Here is a 14546-nt window from a genome sequence, read left to right on the forward strand (position 1 = left end):
TGCTTTCTACCAGTGTGCTGCCCTGTGTTACCAGCAGACCTCGATCTTTCACAATGAATAGGGTAATGAGTGTGTGGGTGTGTGGGTGTGTGTGTGTGTGTGTGTGTGTCTAATCCATACACTGTCTATAAGTATGGACAGGACGTCCCCATTCACTCTAATTACGGCGTTTTGAAGCCAAAATATGGCTGAAATGGAAGCTGCCATCTTGCGTGCGCTTGCACAGTAGAGGCAAATTGGAGCCAGAACTGGCGCGGCAGAGGTGGGAGGCGGGGCCATGTGACTGCCCAAACCCCACCCTCCCACTCGGGGACGCCCACAGCCAGCGGACCTGCCGTTCACCAAAAACCGGCATTTTCACCAAACACTTAGCTAAGTTACTTAACTTAGCTATGGCTAACCTAGTTACCTAGTCAGCTATAGCGTTAAACACCTAACGCTAGGTTAAAAACCTAACCTAGATACTAAAATTAGGGAGAAGAACAAAGTACGAATACTAATGAATTGATGGAGGGAAATTATCCACTGCAGAGAAAGTTTCCCTGAGGGTCTGTTACAACAGTTACCTGCTGAACAAGCCATTGCTTTACTTCAAAAAATTTAATTTTTAACAGTAAAATCCGACTGAGCCACACAGTGGCGATTGCACGTTCACGCTCACGTTCAGGCGACCTGTCAATCAACTTGCCCTCAGCTGTCAATCGCCACATGGCCACACCCCTTTAAATATCACAGAATACTCCTATAAAACGTATTAACTGTAAAGAATAACACTGAGGGTTTATTAACACTGGAATGGGGCTTGCAGAATTCACAGAACCCAACTTCCAAAAAAACAAAAAAATCCTGCATGTGTCATTTTAGATTAAAGATTCCGCCATCTCTCATTCAGTTGAATGGAAATAGGCGGAGTTAAAAGTTGTACTGGAGCCAGCCACCAGAGGGCGTTAGTAGTAGACGTAGTGGCTTCACTTTTTTAACCCCTGCCGTGCTGTCCATACTTATGATATACAGTCTATGGTCTAATCTTGTCTGCACAATTCACATTCTGACGATTACCGTATTTTTCAGACTATAAGGTGCGCTTAAAATCCTTTAATTTTCCCAAAAATCGAAAGTGCACCCTATAATCTGGTGCTACTTATGTATAATTTATACCAGTCAGGTATTAAGGAGCAGTAAAGCCACTTTGCTGAAGTATAGCATTACAAAGGAGTTTCAGTGAAGCTTCTCCAGCACTAAGGCTGGAGCAGTATTATTCAGTTTTGTTCGTGGCACACCTGTGTTTTCTATTACCAAAATAGCAATACACCAGAAATTTACCTGAACACATCTCATTTCCAGATCACCATGCACATCAGCTTAGATATATTTAGAAGCATCATTGCTATTTAAGCAGGTAGTAGGTGAAGAAATAGACTGTGGGCAGAGTGTACTGTAAGTTAGGTCCTAATATCTCAATATCATTTTGAACTATGGCTAAATAAAAAAAAGCTAAACTGTGTAAAATGTACTTTTGCTGACTACATTTCCTTAAATAAATCAATTACTCTTTTCACACTTAATATTTTCACACTTTTTACTCTCTCCACCTTTGCCACATATAGAAGTGACTCTTCAGCCGGCCCCTGCTATAACCTACAGGACGATTGGAGGAGTGCTGGACTTCTACATTATGCTCGCAGACACACCAGAGGCCATAACACAGGAGTTCACAGAGGTCAGTTAGATACTGTTCCGATAATGCAAGCTGGCTACTGAATTATACATTCAGCGATACATTCCCTGGCCACTTTATTAGAAACACCTTTCCTTGTAGCTTCACCTTGTTGGCGTAGAGTTCCTGTTAGGCTGCCCTTCACCAGGGGTCAGTTTCTGGACTTACATGAGCAACTCTCTTAGCCTAGCAATGACAACAATGCCTTGATAAAAGTATTAATTTTACCAATTACTGATGGAATTACTTTGAGTTACATTTGAGTTTTGTTTGGTGAGATAATGAGTTAAACTGCCTGTCCAAAAATAAGTCACCACCAAAAATAAAAGGCTTTTTGCAAGAGTTCTTCGGGCCACATCACGCATCTTTACGTACTTACTGTACGTCACATGCACAGCCTGTAAAATAGGATCTGGCTCAGTTTTACTGAACGCGAGCGGCTGGTGGAGCATTGGGGACTTCAGAAGGGGAAACTCAGAGCTCAGTAGCTCATTCAACCAAAGTAAAACCAAATAAACAAAGGAGTGAAGTTTCTGACTGAGCACTCTCTCTCTGTCTCTCTCTCTCTCTCTCTCTCTCTCTCTTTCTCTCTGACTGAACATATCCTGCACTGTAAGCCCAGATAAGTTGAATTTACTTTAAAAGTTGGAGGAGACTGGTTGCATTAAAAAAGTTAGGTAATGGATAATGAAACTTAAGTTAGCATAACTTAGAACATCAAGTTATTACAACTAAAGGTGAAGTTTAAGTGATTTAACTTTTTTATTTTTGTTTTACTCTAAGACCGGATAGGTGGAGTTTACTTAACTTTTTTAAGGCAGCCGGTTTGATTTTTTTTTTTTTTTTTTAAGTAATGGCTAATGAAAACTTGAGTGTATGTGGCCACAAATGTTCTGGGTTCTGGGTTTACAGTTTGGAATTGATCTCATACTCTCTGAAAGGAGACCGCATCACACCCACCCAGTTTAAAATGATTCTTCTGCATGCTCTGCGCAATTACCCATTCTTACCAGAAATTCCCAAACTTACCGACATCAGCTTTAATCTGATTTTTACACTTTAACAGATGGGCTAACAGTTTTACTCTATCACAGACCTACTGCCTAAAATAGGTATTTCCAAAAAAGTGGCCAGTGAGTGGAAGCGCACTGTTGGGGGCTGTGATAAAGTGAATGGGGAGGGTGTATCATGCTGTGTTGTGTGTCTGTGTGTTTTTCTCCAGCTTGTTGGCAGGCCAACCATCCCCCCATACTGGGCCCTGGGCTTTCAGCTCTCTCGCTGGGACTATGGCAGCCTGGACGAAGTGAAGAGAACAGTGGAGAGGAATCGCGCCATTGGCATCCCTTACGTAAGTCCCAGCAACCCGCGCTGTTTCACCTCCAGTCCTAAAATAGAAGCCTGTTCACAGGGGGTTCAGATAGTTTACCTCACTCAATAACTCAATTAAACTACAGTTCTTAAGAAATAATTCAATATATCATAAACAAAATATCATACTTTATAGTTGAAAAACCAAAATAATTTTTGTGCTAAAATTTTGTGCGAAAAAGCTACAGTAAATATATTAAGGGTTAAAAGTTTGATTTAACTTTATAGTCAGTTGTTACATTAATAAGGGGTCACTCCAAAAAGAAAACATAAAGTACTTTATATATTCTAATTAACCCTCCTATTATGTTAATTTGTCAGGAACAGCACAGTTGTTCCCAGGTCATATTGACCCAGTGCATGTTTAATTAACTAAAAAAAATCCTACAAAACAGTGTGAATATTTGATTACTCACTCCATAACTAATTATTCTATTAATACTTCATGCAGTGGTGTCCCGTACCTCTAACAGGTAGTGGTTCAATTAGAGTAATTTTCATTTTAAAAATATATATTCAAGCTTTTTTAAATTTTTCACTACTTTATTACTTTTGAAAGACCAACATATAAAACAGTAGTTTTACATAACATTGAAATATAATATATATATATATATATATATATATATATATATATATGTTTCAAATATGTGAGATGAACCATTTTCATATTATATATTGATTACAGTAATTAAGGCAAGCAGAAGATATTTCATACTAAAAAAAAAATACTTTAAACTATTTGTCCTAGATTTTTAAATGTAACATAATAGGTTAATCTTTCTTTGCCATTCTTAGAACTTTACAGGTAACATCCATATACATACTGTATATAGAATATATAGATATTAAGTATATAAATATATATTGAGTGTCTAGAATCTGAAATATCTGTTTCGGATTGTAAACAAAAAAAAAATCCCATTTTAATTTAAATGAAAATAGATGTGATATTACAAAATTATCTAAAACAATAAGGTTTTAATATTGTGTTACTAAAATGCATGGATTCCGCTTATCCAAATTTCCAATGTTCGCTTGAACAGTACCTGCGTTGCTTTAAATAAAAATATCATACACCCTTCACAAGGTGTGTCATGAAGCTCATTGCTATCTCACACCTCGCCAACAGTCTATTTCCCTGCCATTCACCTGCTCTGTTAAAATAGCAACAGTGCTTGTGAATAAATCTACACTGATAGGTGTGGTAGTCTGGAAGTGAGGTGTGTTCAGGTAAATTTCTCGTGTATTGCTATCTTGGCAACAGAAAACACAGGAGCTCCACTGACTGATTAAAAGCCTGACAACAATCGTCAGAGTCCATTTCTATTTGTGCTCCCACTCATTGAACACACACACACGGACGCACTGTAGGGCACAAACCCGACTTTTAACTCAACAATAAACAGAATAAAGAATAAAATAACACTACTGTTTCTTTAAATGAGCTGCTGTTGTATCTTCACAGTGTGAACACACAGGTCAATATCCTCTGCTGCACTGTTAAGACATGAACGTGCCAAAGTCAGAGCTCACCTGCCTCTTAAAGTAAATAACAACTGGCACACTGATTGGTTTATTTCATGCTACTACCAAAACACACCCATTATCAATTAAGAGAATTAATACATGCCTTTTGTGCATTTTGAGCTGCCCAATGTGTTTTTTTTTTTTTTTTGCTTCACGATACCAAAGATACACCAACACACCCTTAATTTCCTTAATACCCTAAATACCCTACATTATTAGTAACCTGCATAGTTCAGCTAAATATTGCAAGCAACTAATGGAGCTGGTTTAGTAATGACACATTTATGAAAAAATAAAAAAAAAAATAAAAAAAATAATAATAATAAATAAAGAGAACTCAAAAATGTTATTCAACCCAAACTCAAAACCAAATTCAGATTTACAGTGTAATTGATACAAATGACATTTCAATCCTGCTGCAGCAAATTGGATGCAGTTTTTATGAACCTCTAACCTGAACAAAAGCGAGCGCCTGGGATTCGTCCCTCTAATGTCTCTGGAAAGGTGAACCTTGTCTCAGGGATGGCGGTGAGATATGTACACGTGTCACACACATTGTTAGCGGCGGCTAACGCTCCGTCTGTAATTGATGTAAGATGCGCTGAAGGACAACATTCGATGCGATTTAAATAAAGAGGGCATTAGCGCGTCAGGCTAATATGTCTCCATCTGATTAGCATTTGCGAGGAACTGGCAAGAGCACCTCACCATCTGTTGAGGCTTTATGGGAAGAGCGTTTGCCAGAGCAATCAAACGCAGACAGCAGCGCCGCTACCCCACCAGCATAAACAACAGGCTCTGACCGCTCCATACATCAGGCCACCGGGGCCCGTGGCAGCCGCGAGGATGCTAATGCTGGACGAAGGAGATAATAAGGACAAACATGCTCATTTGTTTTCCTGTATCACCTGTTCTAGGACACCCAGTACACCGATATCGACTACATGGAGAACCAGAAGGACTTCACGTATGACTTGGTGAATTTCAAGGACCTGCCTCAGTTCGCTGACTACATGCATGCAGCCGGGCAGAAGTATATTCTGATATTGGTGAGTCAGGTTATTGATTTATGCTGGGTTATTAAACAGCAAACACACACACACACACACACACACAGACAAAAATCTCATTTAAGCATTCCCCTCATGTCACCGCTCTGGAAATATCACACATTTAGTCAGTTAGCAAAGAATACCCTACTGAAAAATACAGACAAATCCAGTTTCAGGTAATTGAGGCTGGTTTTTGATGGTCAAGATGGTTTATTTTGGTGAAGACAAATCCTAGATTGTTTAGAGAAACCTAGATTGTTAAAAAAACACTGAAAAGTAAAGATAAAAAGACATTTTGGACCAACTTAAAAAAACTTGTTTTTCAACTTATATATGATTTAAACTTAACTTTTTAAGTTGAAAATAACAGGACAAAAAAAAATTCTCTAGCAACCAGGTATATTTGACTGAACTAAACTACTAAATTAGGTTACAATAACTATATAATCTAAAATGTTTCTTAAAATCCATCAACAAATTGTTTCACCAATAGACCAAAACAAAATCATAAAAAGTGAAAAGATTATTTTCAAGATTTTTTTTCACAACATTTTTTTTTTTGTTGAGGGAAATTTGTAATTTTCTTTTATAATTAATAAAATGTATAATTCATACATTCATCATGTATAATTAATAAAAGTTGGCAATATATATATTGTAATCAGGCTATATATATTTTGTAATCTGACTAATAGTGTGTTTTATTTGCGACAGGATCCCGCCATCGCCACCACCCAGAGAATTAACGGCACATACGAGTCCTACGACCGCGGAACCCAGTTTGACGCCTGGGTCATGGAGGCCGGCAGCAACAAGCCGCTTGTGGGAGAGGTAAATACTTAAAAAATTTAAGAAGAAGAATTTTGGGGTCTATGTTTGACATTTCCTGCCAAATTTTCATTTAACCCATTAAGAGGTCTTGAATCATTTACAGGCTATGAGTATAAATAATACAAAATCCTTTTTTACTCTGCAGTAAAATAAGTTATTTACTGACTAAAACCAGCATTTTTTATGTGCATGGTACAACAAAACAAAGGTAAACTAAATACCCTCAAATAGCCCAACTTTTGTGTAACCAAAATAAAACTTTTCTCATATGCGCCACATTAATTACACATTAATTGCTAAAAACAGCTTTTTTCTTGTGTATAAGAGGCCAGAAACAAGGAAAAAAAAATATAAAAGCTCAATTTTACTGATTAAAACCAGCATTTTTACATGTGGTTGGTGTGATCAAACAAAGGGTACCTAACTTCCCTTAAATAGCCCAACTTTGGTTTGACTAAACTTTTTTCAGGCTTTTTTTAGAAAAGCTCAATTTTAATGACTAAAACCAGCGTTTTCATGTGGATGGTTGAAAAAACAAAGAGAAAAAAAACTTGAATAGCGACACATTTAGTTGCTAAAAACAGCTTTTTGTCATGTGTATGAGAGGACAAACAAAGAAAAAAATGGAAAAGCTCAATTTTACTGAATTAAACCAGCATTTTTCTTGTAATTGGGTTGTCAAAACAAGAGGAAACAAAAAACCCTCATATAGCCTCCACTTTTAATACTAAAAACAACTTTTTGCATGTGGATGAGAGGCTAAAACACAGAAAACAAGAACTAGAAAAGTTAATTTTTCATGTGAATGGGACAACAAAACAAAGGCAAACAAAAAATCCTTGATGAATCCAACTTTTAGTCACTAAAAACAGCTTTTTTTCTTGTGGACAGGAGGCCAAAACACAGGCAACATACATGCTGACAGGGCCTTTGTGTTCTAATACAATGTTCAGATCATAAATGAGCTCTATAAAGCTCATATCTAAGTTGTAATCTGGCATAAAATTTGTAGTACATGCAAATGTTTATGAGGTTATATTCCATTAAACATTGACAAGTATTGGCAGGTATAACTGATAAAGGTGTAGCTGATAAAGATTCACGTGTACCATAAAGCTCAAGCACATGGCAGGGAAATGTTTAATTACAAGAAAATGCATTGTAAACATTATAAATCACATTCCTCATGTCCTTGTATCCTTGGATTAACGCCGGGTAGTTATTAGTGTAATTACAGTCGGAAATCACAGTATTGTTCTTCTTAAGTATTAGAGAGTTGAGAGAGTGGGGAGAAACTGCTCTCCAGTACTGTGTGTTTATATATATATATATATATATATATATATATATATATATATATATATATATATATATATATATATATATATATATGTATGGAGGAGCTATTGGATAAAGCAGCTATTGATCAAAAGCAACTGAGTGTTCATAGCTACGCAATGTATTTGCACCAACACATTTTAATCTGATTTATTGAATTACTGTACATTACCTAGTAACCACCTAGTAACACCATAGCAACCATCATCAATACCATAGCAACACCTTTAGCCACCACCTAGCAACACTTTAGCAACACCTTAGCAACCAGCAACAAATCAGCGCAGCATTTACACTCGCAGTTTCCGCAGGAACTGCAATTTAGTTCTCTCTCCTATAAGCTTATAATCGTTTATTATTATCTCTTTTTTTTTCAGGTCAGCATATGCATTGATTTTTTTGTTGCTAAAAGTTGAGAGAGTGGGGTAAAACTGCTCTCCAGTACTGTGTATTTATATATATATATATATATATGAGCTATTGGATAAAGCAGCTATTGAGCAAAAGCAACCTAGTGTTCATAGCTACGCAATGTATTTGCACCAACACATTTTAATCTGATTTATGCAAATACTGTACATTACCTAGCAACCAACTAGTAACACCATAGCAACCACCATCAATACCACAGCAACACCTATAGCAACACCTTTTTTACACTCGCAGTTTCGGCAGGAATTGCAATTTAGTTCTCTCTCTTATAAGCGTATAATCAGTTGATTAGTCGGAGGCCAGTGTTTAATCACTTTTTTATTACCACTTTATTTCAGGTCAGCATATGCATTGATTTTAGCATTAGAACCTAATCTCATGGCGTTTTGCTTTTTGCAGAAAGAAGGGCAGAGATGTGTGTTGAGTCGTGAGGGAGAACGTGGGGGAAAAAAGTTGCTAAAAGTTGAGAGAGTGGGGAGAAACTGCTCTCCAGTACTGTGTGTATATATGTATGGAGGAGCTATTGGATAAAGCAGCTATTGATCAAAAGCAACCGAGTGTTTCGTAGCTACGCAATGTATTTGCACCTTGCACAACAACGTGCAAACACATTTATGCAAATACTGTATATTACCTAGTAATCACCTAGTAACACCATAGCAACCACCATCAATACTATAGCAACACCTTAGAAACAGCTTAGCAACCAGCAACAAATCAGCGCAGCATTTACATTCGCAGTTTCTGCAGGAACTGCAATTTAGTTCTCTCTCTTATAATCATATAATCAGCTGATTAGTCAGAGGCCAGTGTTTAATCACTTTTTTATTATCACTTTATTTCAGGGCAGAATATGCATTGATTTTGCATTAGGACCTAATCTCATGGCGCTTTGCTTTTTGCAGAATGAAGGGCAGAGATGTGTGTTGAGTTGTGAGGGAGAACATGGGAAATAAAAAGAGAGAGAGTGGGGAGAAACTGCTGTAGTACTGTGTGTATATGTATGGAGGAGCTTTTGGATAAAGCAGCTATTGAGCAAAAGCAAGCGAGTGTTCATAGCTACGCAAAGTATTTGCACCAACACATTTTAATCTGAATTTTGCAAATACTGTACATTACCTAGTAACCACCTAGTAACACCATAGCAACCACCATCAATACCATAGCAACACCTTAGCCAACACCTAGCAACAGCTTAGCAACCAGCAACAAATCAGCGCAGCATTTACACTCACAGTTTCTGCAGGAACTGCAATGTAGTTCTCTCTCTTATAAGCGTATAATAAGTCGATTAGTCGGAGGCCAGTGTTTAATCACTTTTTTATTATCACTTTATTTCAGGTCAGCATATGCATTGATTTTGCATTAGGACCTAATCTCATGGCGTTTCGCTTTTTGCAGAAAGAAGGGCAGAGATGTGTGTTGAGTCGTGAGGGAGAACGTGGGGGAAAAAAGTTGCTAAAAGTTGAGAGAGTGGGGAGAAACTGCTCTCCAGTACTGTGTGTATATATGGAGGAGCTATTGGATAAAGCAGCTATTGAGCAAAAGCAACCGAGTGTTCATAGCTACACAATGTATTTGCACCAACATATTTTAATCTGATTTATGCAAGTACTGTACATTACCTAGTGACCACCTAGTAACACCCTATCAACCACCATCAATACCACAGAAACGCCTTAGAAACAGCTTAGCAACCAGCTACACATCAGCCCAGCATTTACACTCACAGTTTCAGCAGGAACTGCAATTTAGTTATCTCTCTTATTATCGTATAATCAGTTGATTAGTCGGAGGCCAGTGTTTAAACACTTTTTTAATATCACTTTATTTCAAGTCAGAATATGCATTGATTTTGCATTAGAACCTAATCTCATGGCATTTCGCTTCTTGCAGAAAGAAGGGCAGAGATGTGTGTTGAGTCGTGAGGGAGAACGTGGGGGAAAAAAGAGAGAGAGAAAGAGAGAGAGTTGTGAGAAACTAAACAAGGGCACTCTCTCTGGCTGTTTTTTTTTTTTTTGTTCTTTTTTTTTGTGTGTGTTCTGATACGTGAGCAAATTGGACATAATGGGGAATCAAGGGCATCCTGTACAGAGCTTACTGTAATCTGCTGCTTGTGCCGCTCGCTCGACTGGATATGAATAGAAAAGAGCGAAACCTGGTCCGGTTGAAGACAAGCGAATAACGAGGCAGAGGAGGACAGAGACATGGAGAGAAGGGGGACGAGAGAAAGAGAGAGAGAGGGATGGATAGGGCGCGAGAAAACGAGACGGGAGACCTTATTTTAGTCAATTAGCTCTTGAGGGCATCACAGATCTGCCAAAAAGGTGGTACGGTTTCAACCTATAAATCCACTATTCTGGGGTGTAAACCTTTTATATAGTCCCTGTGCACAGTGTGAGAGATAGAATGCCACAGAAAAAGAGAATAAGAGAGAGACTGCTTTGTCCCTGGTGGCTTTTTAAACTGGGTGATCTGAGAGAAGCAGTACGTAATAAAGTCCCGGTTCACTGTTTACAGCTACATTTTTAAAGCGATAGTTAACATCTTGCCCCCGAATAAAGCCATTCAGTTGAGTTGAGTTATGTTTATTTTCTGGTTTGTAGTTTGGTTCTATAGTTTTCTTGTAATTAACATTACAAGGTTGGGGCTCCAGTTTCATCAGGAGATCGCTGGTTTGAATCCCAGTCATGCATTACCATCAGCTGCCAGAGCCCGAGAGAGCACAATTGGCCTTGCTCTCTCTCTGGGTGGGTACAGTAGATGGTGCTCTTTTCCCTCATCACTTCAAAGGGTGATGTCGATCAGCACAAGGCTGCGTCTGTGAGCTGATGTATCAGAAGCGAGTCGCTGCGCTTTCCTCCGAGCGTTAGCGCTGTGATGCTACTCAGTTATGCTGCATCAGCAGCAGTTCAAAAAGAGGCTGAGTCTGACTTCACATGTGTCGGAGGAGGAGTGTGCTAGTTTTAACCCTCCTTGGGTGGGACAATTGGACTAGCTAAATTGGGAGAAAATGGGAAAAAATGCTGTAAGTTGCCCATGAAAATAAATCACTATTTTTACACATTATAATAACAATTCTGGCATCCAGAGAACTACCTAAATTACTCAGGTAGTTTATTAAAAAAGAAACTACCTGAGCAATTTCAAAGCTCTTAGTGCCTTGTTTTAAATTCTACCAATGAATTATGGAGTATGGAGACACTACCCTTGGTCAAATTACAACATTACACTCAATTAATAATAAAGAAAATAAAAAAATAAAAAAACGGGATGGCAGGAATCCCAGTTAAAAGTTTCTACAGCCAGTCTAGATGGAAACATTGGCAAAAAAAAAAAAAAAAAAATCATGCAATTTTATGTTTAAAACTAGTTCATTTATTTACTGTAGAAAGCTACGTTTTTGTTTTATAACTCATTGGCTCATTTTTAAATTTTAAAATGTAAATTTCAATATAAGGACATTTACAAAGACAGTGAAGTCCAGTTGTTATACTTAGATTATTAGTTTCTACTAATAATAAAAAGCTAAAAGAAATTAACGATCCACACGAATCAAAAGTACAGTTTTCAGTACAGATCATATTGCAGCTCAATGTGTTAAAATGTTTGGGTTTATGAATATAAAATATGATTATTGTCATACAAGTTAATGCAGACATAATTCACAGATTAAATTACATTATAATGATTAAACTTCAGTGTTCTGTTCTTGCTGTGTGTAGGTCTGGCCTGGAGAAACAGTGTTTCCTGACTACACCAAGGAGTCCTGTATTAACTGGTGGGTTGAAGAAATTGAGCGGTTCTACAAAGAGGTGAAGCACGATGCGATCTGGATTGTAAGTAACCCAATAAAACCAAAATTCACTTTTTTTGTGTAGACTTCTTTAACTGTGGGCCACTGCTGGCACTGAGGCAATGGAATAGAAAAAAATAAATTATTAAACTAGCAGTTAAAGTGTTCAGATATTTAAAGCAGTTTTACTTTATTTGGATGGTCCATTATAGATGACGCATACAGCTCTGGAAAAAAAAAAATAAGAGAGCACTTCAGTTTCTGAATCAGTTTCTCTGATTTTGCTATTTATAGGTTTATATTTGAGTAAAATGAACATTGTTGTTTTATTCTATAAACTACAGACAAAATTTCTCCCATATTACAAATAAAAATATTGTCATTTAGAGCATTTATTTGCAGAAAATGAGAAATGGCTGAAATAACAAAAAATAGATTAAATAATGCAAAGAAAACAAGTTCATATTCATAAAGTGATTTTTTTCTATCACTTTATGTGGTTTTTAATCACAGTTTTCATGCATATTGGCATCATGTTCTCCTCCACCAGTCTTACACACTGCTTTTGGATAACTTTATGCCTTTACTCCTGGTGCATAAAGAAAAATCAAGCAGTAGTTCAGTTTGGTTTGATGGCTTGTGATCATCCATCTTCCTCTTGATTATATTCCAAAGGTTTTCAGTTTGGTTAAATCAAAGAAACTCATCATTTTTGAGTAGTCTCTTATTTATTTTTTTCCAAGAGCTGTAGCTGCTTAACTAAGATACAACTACATGTCTATTAAATGCGATTAAACTCTAAGAGAGAAGTAAATGATTCTCTATTGCATGTAACTCTACTCTATCTTAAAAATGTATAGAAAGGTTTAGGGTTATGGTTGAGGTTAGGCTTAGAGTTGGGTTTAGGTGTAAGTTTTAGGCTCTAAACAATCCAATTTAAATTCCATTTAATATACATTCTGTTGAAAGTTAGTTAAGCATCTATGAGGCATCTATAAAGGACCATCCAAACTCTTGGTTGCCAAATATTCAAACAGCCGTTTCAAACAGCAGATTGACTGAAATTGCTTTAAGAATTGCATATGGCTTCATAAATCACAAGCTTTGTTTAGCTGTAAATTTGTATTACATGTACTTACAATTAAATCACCAGCAGTTACTACAGAAGTGCAAGTGGCGTCCAATGAACCCAATCAGTGTTAATTCAACATTGATGATACAGTTATATCATTGTAGTAGGGCTTGCATACGTGTGTATATATATGTGTGTGTGTGTGTGTGTGTGTGTGCAGTATGAAACGGTGGATGATGTCCACTGAAATCAATAGCCTCATAAATGTCTCTATAAAATCTGCGGTTTTATGTTCTGACAATTAGAACAGCGAGGATAACGAAGCAGAACTAATTGTTCTTCTTTTATAAGGACATGAACGAGGTGTCCAGCTTTGTGCAAGGCTCCAAGGAAGGATGCGCTAACAACAAGCTCAACTATCCCCCCTTCACCCCGAGTGAGTATAAAAACAGCACTGGAAAAAGATCTGAATTCAATTCAGCTGTATTTTAATAGTATTCAGTAGTAAAACAGATATTTTACCAAAGCTGTTTATTTAGAGCTTAAATCTAGATCCATATAATCGTCACTGAGGGAGATAATGACATGATAAGCTCAGATGATATGATAGAATCAGCAAGAGGAATCAAAACTCAGTATAGCACTTGCTGAACGAATGATCTTGGATCTTAAACTGGTTCTATTTGGGTTCCAGACACTATATACAGGAGTTGGACAATGAAACTAAAACACCTGTCATTTTTTTGTCTGAGGTTTCATGGCTAAATTGGAGCAGCCTGGTGTTCAATCTTCATTAATTGCACATTATTGCACCAGTAAGAGCAGAGTGTGAAGGTTCAATTAGCAGGGTAAGAGCACAGTTTTGCTCAAAATATTGCAATTCACACAATATTATGGGTGACATACCAGAGTTCAAAAGAGGACAAATTGTCGGTGCACGTCTTGCTGGAGCATCTGTGACCAAGACAGCAAGTCTTTGTGATGCATCAAGAGCCACGGTATCCAGGGTAATGTCAGCATACCACCAAGAAGGACCAACCGCATCCAACAGGATTAACTGTGGACGCTGTAAGAGGAAGCTGTCTGAAAGGGATGTTCGGGTGCTAACCCGGATTGTATCCAAAAAAAAACAAAACCACGGCTGATCAAATCACGGCAGAATTCAATGTGCACCTCAACTCTCCTGTTTCCACCAGAACTGTCCGTCACCACAATCAATTATTGTGCTCTAAAACCAGGTGTTTCAGTTTCATTGTCCAATCGCTGTACAGTTTTTGTTAAAAAAAAAAGGTTCAAAATTAGTGCACAATCTAGACAGGTATGCATTTTACATGGGTTGAAAAAAGACCACTGAAAGGAACCAAGAACACAAGTAACTCTCTGCTTGAACACAACGGTAAAAAAGGATTT

At 37.4% G+C, this 14546-nt stretch overlaps 1 protein-coding gene across 1 annotated transcript in view; it reads left to right on the plus strand.

Moving 5' to 3' along the window:
* Positions 1-14546, plus strand: part of si (sucrase-isomaltase (alpha-glucosidase)) — a 132951-nt gene that overhangs the window by 26785 nt on the left and 91620 nt on the right. The window contains exons 9-14 of the mRNA XM_049483309.1: positions 1608-1720; positions 2940-3065; positions 5533-5664; positions 6382-6498; positions 11994-12107; positions 13488-13572. Of these exons, the coding sequence (XP_049339266.1) occupies positions 1608-1720; positions 2940-3065; positions 5533-5664; positions 6382-6498; positions 11994-12107; positions 13488-13572 (687 nt within the window). The remainder of the gene's footprint in view (positions 1-1607; positions 1721-2939; positions 3066-5532; positions 5665-6381; positions 6499-11993; positions 12108-13487; positions 13573-14546) is intronic.

Source organism: Astyanax mexicanus, chromosome 9, assembly GCF_023375975.1.
Source record: "Astyanax mexicanus isolate ESR-SI-001 chromosome 9, AstMex3_surface, whole genome shotgun sequence".
Lineage (NCBI taxonomy): Eukaryota > Metazoa > Chordata > Actinopteri > Characiformes > Acestrorhamphidae > Astyanax > Astyanax mexicanus.